Source organism: Fukomys damarensis, unplaced genomic scaffold (genome assembly GCF_012274545.1).
Source record: "Fukomys damarensis isolate Sample0158 unplaced genomic scaffold, DMR_v1.0_HiC HiC_scaffold_37, whole genome shotgun sequence".
Lineage (NCBI taxonomy): Eukaryota > Metazoa > Chordata > Mammalia > Rodentia > Bathyergidae > Fukomys > Fukomys damarensis.
Window position 1 is genome coordinate 45904106 of NW_022900949.1, and position 17447 is coordinate 45921552.

General features: G+C 38.8%; 1 protein-coding gene across 1 annotated transcript in view; it reads left to right on the forward strand.

Annotated features, from left to right (window-relative positions):
• The window catches only part of Acp3 (acid phosphatase 3), a 48097-nt gene extending 30962 nt beyond the window's left edge, over positions 1–17135 (forward strand). Inside the window, exons 9-11 of the mRNA XM_010625458.3 lie at positions 1996–2099; positions 5296–5465; positions 15290–17135. Of these exons, the coding sequence (XP_010623760.1) occupies positions 1996–2099; positions 5296–5465; positions 15290–15408 (393 nt within the window). The 3' untranslated portion in view covers positions 15409–17135. The remainder of the gene's footprint in view (positions 1–1995; positions 2100–5295; positions 5466–15289) is intronic.
• Positions 17136–17447: the final 312 nt, after the last annotated feature.

The window sequence follows — 17447 nt, forward strand, 5'->3', positions numbered from 1 at the left end:
TTGACCCCCAGCACTGCCCAAAATAGAAAGACAAACAGATAAACACCATACAGCACAGAATAGAAATGTCATACAAGCAAACGCTTTGGTGCCTCAGAAAAGTAGCCATTCCATTTGATGCAGGAGAATGGGGAAGAGGAGCACAGAGGCATCCTGGACTAGACAGACCATCGACACATCAAGATGGAAGGTATTAGTAAGAGTTTCCTCACATGAAGGGAATTCTTAGGGCACAAGTGGAAGGCCAGGAACATTATATGGAGAATCTATATTAAACGTTAACTGTGCTGCCCAATATGGAACCTCATAATCACAGGTAGCTATTTCAACTTAAAGTGATTATAATTACATAGATAAAAACAAAGTGCCTCAGTTGCACTAGCCACATTTCAAGTGTGCAATAGCCACATAACAGCCAGTGGCTACTGAGTTGGACAGCACAGTCATAGAACATTTCTATCATCATTGAATGTTTTATTGAAAGCCCTGATTCAGAGTGTTAGAATATCTGACCTGGAAAGTAGCTTGGGGGCTATCTTGCCCTGCATATTTGTTGGAGGCAATGTAGAAGAACAATGAAACCAGGGAGAAGTCCTTAGGTGTTTGCTCAGGGGAGGTAGGCAGGATCACAGGATAGGAGGCATGTTTCAGAAATTATTCCTCCCAGCCAGGCATGGTGTCACACTCCTGTAAATTAAAGCCAGCCTGGACTACATTGTGAGACCCTGTCTTAAAAAAGCAAACAAATGAATTACTTCTCCTATAGCATGACTGAAAGTCAGAAACAGGATGTTGTATAGCAAGCTGATTTCTAGAAAAATGGGCACCCTAAAACTAGGGTGACAATAGGAAAGAAAGAAGGATTAGCCAGGTTACAAGGAAAGCTGTGCTTTGGCTAGAGAAAGCCATGTTTTCATTTATGCAAGAAAGTAAACAGAGTAATTGAAGATATAAGAAGTTTGCTTATTGTCAATGGCTCTAAACAGAAGGGAGTGAAGAATAACCCACTGAGGGAGCGGGGGGCAATACTTCTTAGAGGTGGGCCTGAATTTAGCTGATTCTGCCAACTTTTAAAATTTCTATTCTGTTTTAAAGTTCTAACTTGTTGAGTGACTTCTAGCAAGTCATATCTGTAACTCTTTGTCTTTCTCTATTAAATTGGTTCTAAACCCTTTTGAATATATGTATGTTGACATATAGTCTAGGCAGTCAGATATTATCCCCATTTTACAGATGTGGAAGTTGGAAACCTCCAGTCACTCTGAGGCAAATATTTAACTTAACAACTACTGTTAAGATATATGCTTTAGGCCAGGCATGGTAGCACATGCCTGTAATCCCAGCACTCGGGAGGCTGAGGCAGGAGGATTACTATGAGTTCGAGACCAGCCTGGGCTACATAGTGAGTTCCAGATCAGTCTCAACTTCATAGTGAGACCCTGTCTCAAAAAAACAAAAAAAAAGGATATCCTCTTTAGTTCCTTGTATTTCTGCCCCTCTACACATTTATGACCCCAAATACTATTCCACAACTTCAAAATCAAATATTATGCTAAAAGTACAGTTTAATATACAGTGTTCCAAAATATTTGAAATTTAATGAAAATCAATAAAACAAGCAAAAGCAGAGATATACTCTTCCTGGAGAAGGTACAGGATTTAAAACCAAAAGACTTGATTCAAGTTTGCTTCAAATTGTATGACAATAAGCAAGTTGCTTAATTTCTCTAAGTCTTACTTTCTTCATGTTTTAAATGAGGCTGAACCACTGAGCCAAATCCCCAGCCCTTTGTTTTAAATGAAGTAATAAGTAGGACACAAAAGATGCTTATCCAAAATTAGTTCTTACCCTCTCTTACTTATCAAGTGATTGGGAGGATTGGAAATTTAATTGACTCAGAAACCATCATGGTGTTCTTCATGGGCTGATGCCTAATGAATGTAAGTCTGAGCCAGGGGTAAAGATCAAAAATTATTTGTTTCTTTTCTTTACAGCATGACACTACTGTGAGTGGCCTACAAATGGCGTTGGATGTTTTCAACGGAAAATTGCCTCCTTATGCTTCCTGTCACTTGATGGAATTGTACCTTGAGGAGGGGTAAGTGCCTGAAGAGTGTTTTTGAAAGTCAGTATCATTGTCCCCCCAGGCTTTGTTATTATTATTGTTGTTGTTGCTGTTGTTGTAGCTTTAAGGGTTGGGTCTTGTCTTTAGGTTTGGTTTTATATTCAGAGGGGAGAATGGTGGTAGCAATATCTTTGCTAGTCATGCCTCTTTTTTGTTTTCATGAAGTCTTTTATTGGGAAGTAACGTACATGCATAGCAAGTAAAAAATATGAGAGAAGCATCCTAAGTGACAAAAATTAAAGATTTTTAAAAATTGAGGTATTCTAAGAACAATGCAGACATACATTATTCTCTTGCATGAGAAAAAAATAGCTTAAAAGATGCCAAGAGAAAAATGAAGTTGCTTAGTGCTCATGTAATAGTCTTTCAATTAAAGACTTCTAAAATGGCCATGCTTCTTTTGGTGACTCATATCTACTGGTCAAGGTCTTAAAGCATAACTTCTGAGTAAAGTTTACGTCCTTGTGGCCTGGTCGCCTCCCCTGATGATGAGCTTGACCTCATTAGATCAAAGTCAGAGAGGACACATGTTCCAGTTTACCCAGAACTGAGAGACACCTGAAACGTGTTTCATTGTTGAATTGGAAATAGACTGGGGCAAACCAGAAGAACTGGTTACCATCAACAATGTCACACTAAGTATTTGCATCTGCTGTGACAATGGCATTTTCTTTGGAAAGAGAAATGTCATGGGTTGGTGGATAAGTCAAAGAAAGGGCCAGGTTAAGGTAGTGACCCCAAAGTTTTGCTTCTGAGTGGGTTAGGGAGATATTTTTTCCCTCCCCTCAAGGCACTCACAACAGTTGTAGGCAGGGCCAACCTGAGTGTGCAGTCACACAAGTCCCATGTTTAGGAGACCTTGTGCTTGTTTTAGTTCTCTACTCTCACCATCTTTTAATTGTTGTTTTGTTTTTTAACCAGAGGATACTGCAATCATCTTGCAATTGTGGATGTAAATTTTCGGGTCCCCGAATGTGTAGAATAGGAGAGTAACAACACAGAGACTTTATTTTCAATCAGTACTTACAAAGGAAGTGAGTTCTACAAAGTTAAGACAGTTAATTACTTTATTGAACATTTAAGTGGATGACAGGCACAATAAGATAGAACTAAAATGTAGTCTTAGTTAATCTTGCTCTTAAATACTTGGAGTTAGAGAAGAGAGAAGACCCTCACAATAAAGACTAGCAAAAGAGCAAAGAGGATCCAAGTTAAATTGTTTATTAGATGATCCTGAGTATAAGGTGATCCCACTTTTTCATTTGTTTGAGGCAGTCTCTCTACGTAATTCAGGCTAGCTTTGAACTCACTATGTAGCCCAGGCTGGCCTCGAACTCATGGCAATCCTCATGCCTCATTCTCCACATTTTCTCTATGAAAAGAAAAGGAGCAAGACAGAAGGGAAAATGTTTTAGATTTCCAACTATCTTAAATATATAAACTGTTAAGGTTGTAGATAAGGTAAATATAAGCCTATTTAATTTTTACTACATAAATTTAAAACCACAGGGTATATAAAGTAACTTGTTAAGCTAAAAATACTGCTTTTTTTCATTTTTACATTTTATGAAATTTTATCCAAGTTCCTCATGTGCATCTTATCTTGTGTCTTCCCCACTAGAGGCAATTTTGAGCCCCCTAAAACTGCTTTCTAGATATAGGGATAATTTTAGTTTCTATATAAGTGAACCTCACATTCTCAGAGAAAGTTAATCTCGCACTTATCTCACAGTCTAGTGCAGGTATTGCTAGTCACTAGGTCCATGCTGAGTTCCATGGTGTGGTTCTCATGTGGTTCCCCTCCCTGGGACCCCAATCATGCTGAGCTCACTAACAGACTGTAGCAAGGAAGGAGAGGGTAGAGAAGGCCACCAGTTTACCAGCCACTTCAGCTCAGTAGGAGAACATCTCCTTTCTGGTTGCTTTCTACTGGCTGAAATGAGACACTTGGTCCCACCAAGGTACCAAGAAGTCTGAGAAAGGGAATTACTTCTGGGGCATCACTCTTCTATAGAAAGAACCATGATACTAATGGACTATTTAATGGGGCCTCACCCACATTATCTTGAAATAAAAGATGTTGCACTGGAAAAATCATCTCAAGATATAAATACATACTCATTGATATATTAGGAAAGTTAAACACATTTAGTAAATATTTGCAGTTGTTATGCTTATATAGTTTAGGGAATTTTCTATTGTTTTTTTGTTTTCCATGCTGGGATTTGAACTTAGAGCCTCATACTTGTTAGGCAACCACTTTACAACTGAGCTACATCTTCATTCCTCTTTTATTTTTAATTTTGAGATAATGTCTTGCTAAATGACCCAGGCTGGCCTCCTACCTCAACCTACAGAATAGCTGAGATGGTAGACATGCACCACCACACTCTTTGTAACAACTGACTGCTTGTAACATTGAAGAGTTGAAATTGTGAGGTTACTACACCAAGAAAGATCATTATCCCCACTTGAATTTCTCTCCTACTTCTTTGGTCAATGACTTCCATAAGCAACTCATGCTGGATTTACGGAAGCTGATTTAGGCCGTTAAGCCTTCCCCAAATAGCATTTTGTTTTTTTAAATAAACGTCACAGAAGCTCTCCTTAATGTGACACCAGAGTTGAATATATAGCCACTTCTTCCAGAGGGATAATAATTTGATAAAGTCTTGCCATATACTCTATAGCATATCTTACTCAGCTTAGTGTTTATGGCCTAGTTAAGGAAAAGGGATATAGAGTCAGGGAAAGACAATAGAAATATTGAGAAAGAAAAGGAGGAAAAACAAGAGTAAACAAGAAACATAAAAAATAAGAATAAGAGGAGAAACCCATGACCCCCACTTGCCCATCATTTCACATTCAAAGCCTCATCAAAGACATGCCCAGTTCCCTCAACTACCTCCTCTCAGCTCTTTAAGTATCATGTTTGTCTCCTTCATTTCCCTGTATATCTCATAAAACAAACCTCCCCCGCCGCATTTCCATCTGTCCCACCTGCCCCACTCTCCCTATTCCCACACATAAATTGGTCAACATCTTCTTATGCCTATAAACTCTTCCACCAGTCCTTCAAGTGACCTGGTATAGCTTGAGTGGAAAGAAACTGAGTGGCTATTCAACATCGCAGAACTAGCAAGCTCTCCCCTCTGCCTTTCCACACTAGTGAGTACTTCGTGGAGATGTTTTATCGGAATGAGACGAAGCATGAGCCACACCCCCTCACGCTGCCCGGCTGCACCCACAGCTGTCCTCTGGAGAAGTTCCATGAGCTGCTTGCCCCTGTGATACCCCAAGACTGGTCCACGGAGTGCATGACCACGAGCAACCATCAAGGTACTGAGGACATTATGGATTAGCATGCACATACACACCAAGCTGCACAGAAAGAGCAGAGCCCCCTTTCTCAAAAGAGATGCTGTTTAGAGAATGTACTTTGGCTCTCACCCTCAGTTTAGCAAGAAATGGGATCTGGGTGATAACTATGTACAGACACTCCCTCCAACCTCAAGCAACTTCTACCTCTCTACCCAGCCCTGCCCAGAATTTCTTTGTTTTGTTTGTTTGCTTGCTGTTAATACAAAAGAATCTAAGGGCTGGGGATTTAGCTCAGTGGTTCGATGGCCTGCCTTGCAAGTGCAAGGACCTGAGTTCAATCCCCGGTACCAAAAAAAAAAAAGAACCTCAAAGAAGATCAGATATAAAACTTAGGTCAAAATTCAAGGAGCTTCCATGATTGGTCGCATAGCACCTTTTATTGTTTAAGAGTTTCTGGTTTTTGTTTGAGGAGGATGTACTTGAAATGTCTCACGTGGAGTGGATTTCAATCTAGGGTTTCATCGTAGGCTAATGGGCAAGAGACCAATTTATCCATCAGTTCCAACCTCTCTCAAGAAAAGCAAAAGATTAAATTCAGTGGCTATAGCTGAAACGCTTTCTTCCCTGGGAATGTGATACTAATTGCTTCCATATTTACATTTAAATATACTAGATAGCAGAAGTGAAAAACAAGTGCTTATTTGTGTTCTCTGGCCCCAGAATGTTCATGTTCCATTTTAAGAAACCAAAATCAAGCTTTCTAGAAAGCTTTGATGTTTGTAATACATACAGAAGTTCTTGGAATATATGCATCATAGCAAATGAGTAAATGGATGAGAGCACAACATGCAGGCACAACACACCAGAGATATGGCACTACATGGCTTTCTCTCAAAGCTCTAATGCTTTAGATATTGAATCTAAAGTTGATTTAAGAGAAGATGTGCAATGATAGATACCAAACTGGAACAAAGCTAGAAATGTAAGAATATTCTAAGTGCCTCCAATTCAAAACTTACTGGAATGCTAAGTATGTGGTTATAAAATCTGCTCGGACAACAAAATATTCGGTTATCTTCAGAAAACCTAAACAAACTCATAGATCCAACTGAAACTGCTCATGGTGGCAGAAGAAATCACTTTCAAATGACACTCTTTAGAGCCCTGTAGATTTGCCATGTGGTAGACGCAACAGGTCTAGAGAACACCATGCTATGTTTCCATTATGAATTAAGATGAGATGGTTTCCAAAGATGCTTTCTACTGGATGCCAGAATCTATACCAAGAGCATTCTCTCTCCTGGTTGGTCATGAAATGACTGATACAAGACATCGATCGATGTGCTTCTCTGTGTTATTTTCCAAGGAAATATTTGCTGTTGGAGTGATCATCTGTCCTTGTAACTTTCTCCTAGCAGTAAGCTAAATGTAAAATAGTGAATAAAGGTATTATTAGAAAGTTTAAAATCATTACTTTCATAATGAACTTTGAAAGTTTGTGTGTCTATGTGTATTTAATTAGAATGCAATGCCTGCAGGAAGTTTTCAAGGGCTCGCTTTTGTTTGTAGGTTGTGTTTTAATGTAACAGAAAGCAGTGTATTAATATAAAGTAAAATGATTTGACTGGCTTAAATCAACATGTTGAAAATGTGCTTTGAACTTATTTCAAATAAGGACTAAGTTCTGAATGGTTCTGCCTCATCTGTTTAAATTGGAGCTTGCTCTGTAATACCAGAAGTCTAAGAGGCTGAAGCAGGAGGATCCCAAGTTCAAGTGCAGCCTGGACAACTTAGCAAGGCCTTGTCTCAAAATTTAAAAAAAAAAAATTTTTTTTAAGACAAAGTCTTGCTGTGCAGCTCAGGCTGGCTTTGAACTCACTCTCTAGCCCACACTGGCCTTGAACTTGGTGATCTTCCTACTTCAACCTCCCAAGTGCTGGGATTGCAGGGCTCCATGCCCAGCACCCCCCAAAAAGTATTTTTTTAATTTTTTAAGAGGATTTAAATTTTTTAACAGGTCAGTGCAAAGTTCAATCCTCAGTACCAAAAATAAAAAACAATAATGGAACTTGTTAAGAAAATGTCCTAGGAAAGTTTACAAGGTAGTAAGGAAGTAAAGAGATACATATTACACAGAATAACAAGGGTTATGTTCAATGACTACGTAAGTTGCAATGGGAACAAGAGTTACCCTGATCTGAAGAGAAAGTGAGTAAGGAAGATCAGAGAAGGCTTTTTGAGGCGCCAACAACTGCACTGTGTGAAATCAGGCTGGGCAGAGGTTTCTGATAATGTGCCACATGATACTAGAGAGGCATTTACAGAATATCCTATTGGCCTGAAGCTGGGAAGGGTAGGGGAAATATTCAGCAGAAGTTTCACACTCCAAAGAGATTCCTACATGGTGCATTCAAAGGGTAATTTCTCATAAGACAATATGTCAGTTCCTTACGTGAGGATTTTATTCCTTACATTCTCTGCTTTCTCTGCCCTTCATAGAAGTGCCTGTGCCGGGCATCAATTGGCACTCAGTAAATATATACTTGATTAATGTGTAATTCATTACCTTTCCTCCCTGGATCTACTCTTCTCTTGAAATATTTAGGAAGCTGGATTGTTATTCAGTTTTGGTAAATTCCTGAGCTGGAAGCAACCCTTGGGCTGGGTGACCTTGCCTTAGCATAAGATACAATAGAGCTCCCTTTAAGTGGAAGGCACTAGGGGTTGAATTATTTCTTAGTAGGGCCCCCAAATCTAGCAAATAAAAGTGTAGAAGTCCCAGATGCGTTTCAAAAAATAGCTGTAACTACTGAATTGTTGCAATTTATTGAAAAAAGTAAAATACAGGACACATAGTGTACTCTGAGAAAACTGATACAGGAAGCAAGACAAAAACATGTCCTGTGTATAAGGGCTAGCAGGCCAAATTATCCAGATCATATCAATTAAACTAACCACAGTCTTTGTCAAAAAATTCATACATGCTATCGTGTGTTACTTGAAAACAATATTCTGTTTTTCAACGGAAAAATTCTAGAATTTTACTAATACTGTCAGACTTTCTTCATTAGTGCTTTCCCTACCTCTGTATCCAGCTAAAATTATTTCCCAAGAGGAAAAAGCTTCAGGTTCCTCTAATTTTCTTTGGGAAGCTGAAAATCTACAGTTCATATCCACATACCCAGTATTCAACCCTGAGTTCTACATCTTTTCCCTCTTTGAATCTTCTTCTAGCAAAACCTGGTAACTTCTATCAGTATCTGCTGATAAAATATATGTTCACCTTTTCATACTTGACCTGACTTCATGGCTGGACCCCGGATGTCAAAAATCTGGAACTCAGTTGTTCAATAAATATAGGAGAGTATCTGTGAACAATGTTCAAAAGTGTCAGTTCTATAATAACTCAAATCCCTGGCTACAGGCACATAGGTATGTGCCAACCTGTCTATATGTTTAACATCTATTTTCAGCATAGTCATTTTGGCTTTGTCTTGTTCCTCTGTTACTGTAAAGAGCCCATGCTCAATAATATCCCTTCTGGGGCCAGGGATTTAGCTCAGAGGTTCCGCCGACTGCCTTGCAAGCGCAAGGTCTTTAGTTCGATCCCCGGTACCAAAATGAAACAAAATAAAAAAAAATAATAATAACATCCTTTCTGCCACCGCCATTTCTCTCTCAAAGATGAAGCCATCTGGTTAAAATAATATTTTTCACACTTACAACCACTATCTTCCCATTGCCATACCTCATTGTTCAAACATGAAGACACTGGCACTCGCTTTGGTATGCAATACATCAATTCACTCCCACTCCCACTCCTCCCCTCCACCAAGGAGATTGACAGTCACAGTAATGACCCGATCCACACCTCAACCACCATACCAACATTTAACCTCAGGTTAAATCAACCACATGATTTTCTTCATTCTGACCTGCCAAAGAGTGATGACGAAAACTGAAGTCCAGGCCAACCTGTTGTCACCATTTCAAACTATGAATGTTGAAATTTATATTCCAGCTTCAGCTGAGTGTTTCACCACTGCTGAATAAGTGTGCTCACCTTTATTGGACCTTTTTCCAACTTGCTGTGGGAAGGTCTTTTCATTTTCTCCAAATTTCATGTTCCATTTTGTCTTCTTTAATCTAGTAAGCAAGATAATCCATTGAAAACTATCAAATTCTCTTCTCAGTACCTCAAAATGTATTAGTACCTTTAACCTCCTCCTTCTACTGTTCCTCAGGAAAGCATGCTCCTCCTTGAGCAGACTGGCTGTTCTCACTGGCGCGTGGTTCATTCCTACAGTTTCTGCAGGACTTCAATGACTACCTTACATAGCTTCATGTCCTTCCTCTACTCTGACTGTGCAATGACCGAATGTCCTGTCTTTAAAAACACCATCGAGTGCTGGCACCACCTTATTCTCTTCAGTCCTCATTTTCTTTCTTAAAATTTTTGATTAATATGTATATGACTGTGACATATAGTAATTGCATTCATCTTGAGGGAATGGTACACGTGCATACTGCATCTTTACCTCGTGCCCTTTGCCCGTCTCTGTTCCTCCTTTCCCAAGACCCCTTTCCATCTCCACAGAACCCTAATTTTCTTAATTTTCTAGTTCTACTTCCACATTTCCTTCTTAGTTATTCTGAAAAATTATGTCTACTCTTATGTTTTTTAAACTTCTCTTTTGTCTAACACAGTAGTCTCTTCCTTTTCTGTGGAACAAGACTCAACTCAACATGCCCATTGTACAAAGAAAAATGAATCTCAGAATGTAATATGTCACAAATAGTAAGGCCAGGAATCAAACAGAACACTGTCCAACACCTTGCTTTTATTATATTTCTTTTCTACACTACACTGTCTTGTGCACTATTCCCTTGGGGAACATCCCAAACTAGGATTGGTGGGTCAAGGTATATGAATATCTAATAAGCAATTGAGCACCTAGGCATAGTCAACTTGTGCCTTTGTTCTAGGCATTGTTTGTGGGGGAAACTGCATCAGAGAAACAGATTGTCCCCAGGAGGCTTGTACACCTGAGGGGGCAAGGTAGGAGGACAAACAAGGAAGACAGGGGTTAAGAATTAAACAAGCCCCTACTGTAGAATAGGAGGTGAAGTATATATGAAGGCCATGGAGACAACAGTGAGAATAATCAGCCTAATTCTGAAGGCTTCTCCAATGGAGTGATGTTTGAATGGAAGTCTGATGGAGAAAGGGAACTAGCCAGGTGAATGAAGGTGAGGAGAAAGGAGAATGTGACAGACAAAAGGGAGAATGCATAGAAGTCATGAGGCTAAACACAACGGGGGTATTTTAAAGACTGGGAAAATTCTGGTGTGCACACAGGGCTGAGTCTAGAGAGGCAGGTGTTAGTGCTTCTTACCCAAGGTGAGTGGTTCTGGTTACTGAAAGGTTTTGAGCAAAGGTCTGATGCCATAACTGGCTTCTGGTTTTAGGGAGACTGACTTCACTGGGGAGAATGGATTAGAGAGGAGAGAACCTGAGGGCAGGGGGAGTAGTTCAAAGACTGCTGCGGTAAACCAAGGACTAAAGTAGAGAAAGAGAGGAGCACACTATTCACAGGAGGAAGAAATAGGGCAAACCTGAGTATTCATGCCAAAAGTGTTGCCCACATGGTTTTCAAAAATGACACTGCCTTCAGAGCAGTTTGTTCTCATGTAGTGGGATGTCTTTTCAATCATTCCGTGCGCTACACTTCTTTGCAGTAAGATACAACTGATCACACTCTTTTCTCATTTAGAACATTATTCTGCCAAGCTCCTAAAATATTTTACAGTACAAGAAAGAATATAATTTAAAAATAAATAAATAAAATCAGAGGGAGAGACAGAACTCCCCTGAATCTTTTCTTTGTTCTCTGTGGGTCCCTTGGATAAATGCCTTCCACCAATCCCCTAAATGACCATGTGCTGAAATCCTGTACTTTATTTCCTCATTCCACATTCACTATAAGACCTCTATTTTCTACATCTGCAGTTCTCATTTCCACATCTAAGTGTAGAATTCTAGACCTGGTATGTTCCAGCTATCTACTGGTCATCTCTGTCAGGACAATAACTCATCTCGATACTACTTGAAAATGAAATTCATTATCTCCACTATGCCAATCCAATCCAGTCCTGTTAGAGTCCCTCATCTGTGCTTCCATTTCCACAACTCCAGTTCTGTGCCTTCGAATTATCAAAGATGATTCAATAGCTTCTTGCTAACCCTAGCATATTCCCACCATTCTATCCTTTCAACAGTTATTTTTTTAAACACAAAATAGGCCGTGTCACTTCTGTGCATAATTGCTGATCACATTCATTTGCCCCATGAAAACCTGAAGCCTAAAATTTATATATATATATATATATATATATGATATGTTATATTATGTTATCTTATATATATTATACTATATATATGATACATAATATCAAATATATCTTCCCTAAAGCCTATATTCTTGCTATGTGTGTAAGTGCCCATTATTTGCCAAATCTACCCTTGTGCAATTCCTTCTGCCAAATGGAAAAATCCTACTAATTTCATGGGCCAGCTCAAACCTAGAAGACTTTCCAAACTCTATTCCAAATAGAATATACTCTGTTGATTGCAACTTTCTCTCTGTCCAGTAGCATATTTTTTACACTTCAATTTCAGTGTTTGTCACACTGTGTCATAATTGCCTGTCTGGTTCTCCCAGTACTTAGTGAGCTTCTCAAGAGCAGAGATAATAGAAGCATCTGATACAGCTTGCCAGGCATATGATGCATGTTTATTACATGCATAGGAAAGGAAGAAGGGATGATACAGGGTAGGAAGGCATAATAAATGGTACTGCTATGACAACATAGTCAATAAAAACTGCAAACAAATTTATAAATACATAAAATCAGCCATGAAAAGCAATTTTTAAGATAATTAGTACTTTTTTCATCTCTCATTTCTATTTCAGTCCCTTCTTCAGTTCTATTCAGTTCTCTCCAACTTTGTGTTAACCCCATCTGCAGTCCCAGTGACACAGTCCCCAGGGATATTCACCTTCTAATAGTAATTAAAAAATATCCTGGCATTGTGAACAAAACACTAGACTGAAAGTTAGCAATCTCTGAGTTCTACGTCATTTATTTTTCTACAAATATTTATTAGCATCTACTATGTGCCAGGTTCTGTTCTAAGTGGGTGGATACACCTATAAACAAAAAAATGCAAAGGTTCCTATCTCCTTGAAGCTTATAGTCAATTAGAAAAAGAGAAGAGAACATTCTAAAACATAATAAATTAGCATATAAATAAGTGTTTTGGAAGATGAGGATAACAAGTGCCAGGCTAGAGGCTGATGAGAATTGCACTTTTAAATGTCAAAGTCTCATTGAACAAATGAGATTTAAGCAAAGAAAGTAAGGGAGTGGCCTAATGTAAGGATCTGTGGGAAGAGCGTCAAGGACGAGAGTACATGTCATATTTGAAGAACAATTGGAAGGATCACATGGTCAGGGAAGAAGGAGTGAGGGGAAGTGGGAGGACAGGAAATCTTAAGGGTTATTAGGGACCAGGTGATGCAGAGCCCATAAGATGTCACCATTAGGACTTTGGCTTTTATTTTGCTTAAGATGAGCATTCATTATAGAATTCATTTTAAACAGAGGAGTGGCATGATTTGGCTTTAAGTCATTTAAATTCTGTGTTTAAAAATTGGTGTTTAGACTGCAATAAGGAAAAATTTTTTTAAATAAAATAATTTTTTAATTGTGAAAAAAAGGATAGAAGCTGGGTAACACGTCAGGAGGCCATTGAAATGATCCTGGAAAATCTTAGTTCAAAATAGAATGAGAGCAGAAAAGAGAAGTCATTTGTTGATAGACATATTTTTTGGTAGAACAGGATTTCATGACAGATCAAGTGTAGGATATGAGAGAAATAAAGGAGTCAGGGACACAGTGAAAGATTTTGTCCTGAACCAACACAAGTTGGGAGTTTTCCTCAAATGAAATGAGGAAGGCTGTGGAAGTACAGATCTAGGACTCATGGAGATTGAAATGTCTATTAGGTGTGCAAGAAAATACAGTAATCCCTTTTATCCACAGTGGATACTTTCCAAGCTCCTAGTGGATGTGTGAAGACACAGACAGTACAGAATTCTATATAAACAACCTTTCTACTGTCCTCACATACATACATCTGATGAATTTTATCTTGTAAATCAGGCAGAGTCACATATTAAGAACAATAACTAATAATAAAATAGAACCTTTACAGCAATCTACTGTAATAAAAGTGATGTGTTGAATATTTTGTCCCAGCAATGAAAAAATAACTAAGACAGAGAGAAACACAGAAGAAAGATATGCACTTTCAGGTCACACTCCCAGCAATGCCTTTTCAGACCAGATCCTGCCTCCTAACAGCATCAGCTGTAGCATCTGCATTGTCCAATTCTCTTCCAAAAACCCCATCTATGAGCACGTAAGGCTCTTGGGGGACATCTAGATATAAACCATACATGATATAAAATAAAGGTTATTTGAAAACAAGCACTGCTATGCTACTGCTATGCTGTTGGTCTGATAACCCAAGATGGCTCCCAAGTGATCAATGGGCAAGTGACACGGGCAGTGGGGATACAATAGACCAAGGGATGAGTCAACTTCTGAGTAGATGGCGTGGTATGGCATGAGATTTTATCATACTGCTCAAAACAGTGCATTATTTAAAACTGAAGAGTTGTTTGTTTCTGGAGTTTTTCCATTTAATATTTTAAGACAATGATTGATCAGCACAGGTAACTAAAACCACAGAAAGTGAAACTGTGGATAAGGGGAGGACTACGATTTGCTAAGTGAAAGTTAGATATTATAAGAGTCTTGAGCTTGACAGAGTGGTCAGAACTGGAATTTGATTTTAGGAGGTTGTTAGTAAGTAGATGCTTTTTAAAATCATGAGACTGATAATTTCCCATATTTTCAAATCCAATAAAATTATCTTAACCTCATTATGCTTAGCCTCAACGAATTTATCTAGTCTCTCTGCTTCTCATTTCCTTCCTCTCTACAATCAATGATTTTCATCTGTGTTCCATGGAGTAGTAGGGTTTGCACAGAGATGTTTGTTCCACCATTGCCCAAGCCAACTAGTAACCCTATCATTTTACAATGAGAAATTATACATTACATTTGGATATGAGACACACCGGTAATTAGGATGCATATATTGTAGTGGACAAGGATATGTGCAGAAAGAGTAGCTTTCTGAATGAAATAATGAATTAGTTTCTCATTTTTAAGAATGAACCCCATTTATCTTCTTGTGACTGATTATCAAAAAACAGAGAGGTACAAATCAACAGTAGGGCACAATTATGCTAAAAATGGTTCCCATAGTCAACATACGCTTAAGGTTTCTTCTGTAAAATATATTGGCTTGAAAATCAAATTTAAAAATGGAAAGATTCTGTTTTTTAGCTTCAATTGATGGCAGTTGAGTATTCAAATTTTTGTTTGACCTTGTGACCAGGAACAGTTAGTAATGTAGCTATAGAAAAATCCATAACATTAACAGTACAAGAGAAATTTGGAAATACTTGTCAACTACCTTCCCTATACAGAGGGGAACTGAGGCCCAAGAGTCAAACTTCATGCTGAACTGGAACCTAAGTCATCTCCTGACTCCTGGTCCTGTGCTCTTTGCACCACACTGAGTTCAAGGCTGCTTCAGAAATTCCTCTGAAATGCATAATTAAGGCAGAAATCAGCACTGACATATAATCTTCATGTTTTCTTAATGTACTAAACTTGCATTAATGTTTTTTCTATCTCCCCCACAGTTTTAAGGGTCATCCTCACCATTGCCTTTTGTCTGGTGTCTGGAGTCCTGATGGTGCTGCTATTTGTCCTCATCCGCCATGGGCCCTGCTGGCAGAGAGAGTCCTACAGGAACATTTGAACTAATGGCTGTACAACAGTGGACAACAAGACAACCTCCAGTGATACAGCACCTCCCAAGGATGAAGCATTCAAAGGATTCAAAGCACAGGCTTTTGCCACTGGAAATTGCTCTGCCCACACTTCCTTTTTGGACCTACTTAGAGCATAGTCCGAACCCACAGCCACCCAGGGACAGCTGCTTGACCGACAGGTTATTTAGGTCTTCTCAACACTGAGCAAGGGTATAGGCTACTCCAGTGGCCAGAAAGAAGCTCTTCTGTAGAGAACAGTTGTGTTCCCTGACAGAGATGTCCAGAGAGAACTAAGAAGCTCATTGTTTGCAAAGAGCAAAGGATGAGAAAGTGGGACAAAGACATAGAGCAGACAAGACTAGATACCGGAAAATGTTAAGAGTAGAAGTGGTATTAGATAAGATGATCCTTAAAAAAAGACACAATGGGAAATCATAAACAAACTTATTTAGCTTTTAAGTAGTTTTAACATGTATACATGCAAATTCATGCATAGCCCACCCAGTGCTTGATGTCAACCGGCTTCTGTATGTGTACGTAACACACACATATGTATATTTATGTGTCAAATGCCTTTGAAGGGGCATTTTATTCTCAGAAACTAATATGAACTTTTCAGGTTATTTCCCACAATTTCCATGTGGGAAAGTAACTGGAAAATTCATGGTTCTTTTACTTCCATCATCAAAGTTATATTTTTATACAGTTTAATTTCTTTATTTCATTTTAAAATTGTGAGTTCTTAAATTGATAAGGGTCATTTATCGCCATGATAAAATGTTTTTTTAATTGCCACAGATATATCTAGTATTTTGGTACTGGTGATTAAACCCAAGGCCTCAAACATGTTAAGTGAGTGCTCTACCTCTGAGCTATAACCCCAATCTTAATCTGAGTTTTCTAAACGGTGAAGTAGAAAAAAAAGTGGACTGAGAGTCAACCCTTTGCAACAGTGCCTCACTGGCTTTGGGCCAAGTTGGAACAAATTTTTTTATACCTTCAAGCTTGGCTTCTTAATCTAACAAGGAAGAATAAGGACTGCATGGGCATAAAATTTGCATCTGGTTCTCATGCTCTGTGAGCAATTTTTTTTTCCTCATTTTATGCTATGGATGGGTATTGCCCAAGCAGGCATTTTCACAGATGGTACCATTGCAGATTAAGACAATGACACTAAAATTTACTCTAAATAGCTTTATCTTTGAACATCCAACCTTTCAACTGGTGAGAAATTCAATCTCATATTTTATTTCTCTATTATTTACATTTGACTAAGATCCTAGAGTGTACCTAGTAGGAGAAGTCAGAGAAAGGTCCTCTATGCCTCTGCCCACACTGGTCTCCAATAAGTTCACTGTCTGTGCCTATGCGGTCTTCTGAGGACAAGCAGAGGATATTTGTGCTATAGCTTCCAAGACCACACTCTTGGGGTTCACCATCTGGAGACTGCCTAATCCAGTTGCCATGATTTTTGTCTAGCACAGAAGTCCACCTCCCCAACCCCTCCACCCTCACTCTATCTTTTGGTCTCAGGATCTTCCGCTCCTCTTGAATCCCATAGTGTCTGCCTGTTAAATGCCAAGAACCTCCCTGTATAAACCTCATTTTGCACATAATTCTCATTGAGCCAAAGCTATTGCAAACAAAAACCTAAAATGGACCTTCCTTGCTTGCTTTTTTGTTTGCTTCCTTCCTTCCTGTGTTGAGGATTACACCCAGGACCTCACACACTCCCTGACCAGATGTTCTACCACTGAACCACATCCCCAGGCCCAGAAGTTGTTTTCTTTTGCCTGACAACTTCTGATTCCTGCTGCAACACAAAAGCCAAGTAAGGGTGGGGGCAGAGGGGTGGATGATTGCATTCTTAACTTGGGAAAGGGAAAAACTTGCACATCAGCAAGGACAAAGGACAAATTGCTATCTTGATAAAATAGCCAGCCACATTGGTAATTAAGCCATAATATTTTATGTTAATAAGTGATAAGACTTAAAAATTGAAACAGAAACGACAAGGAATGAATTT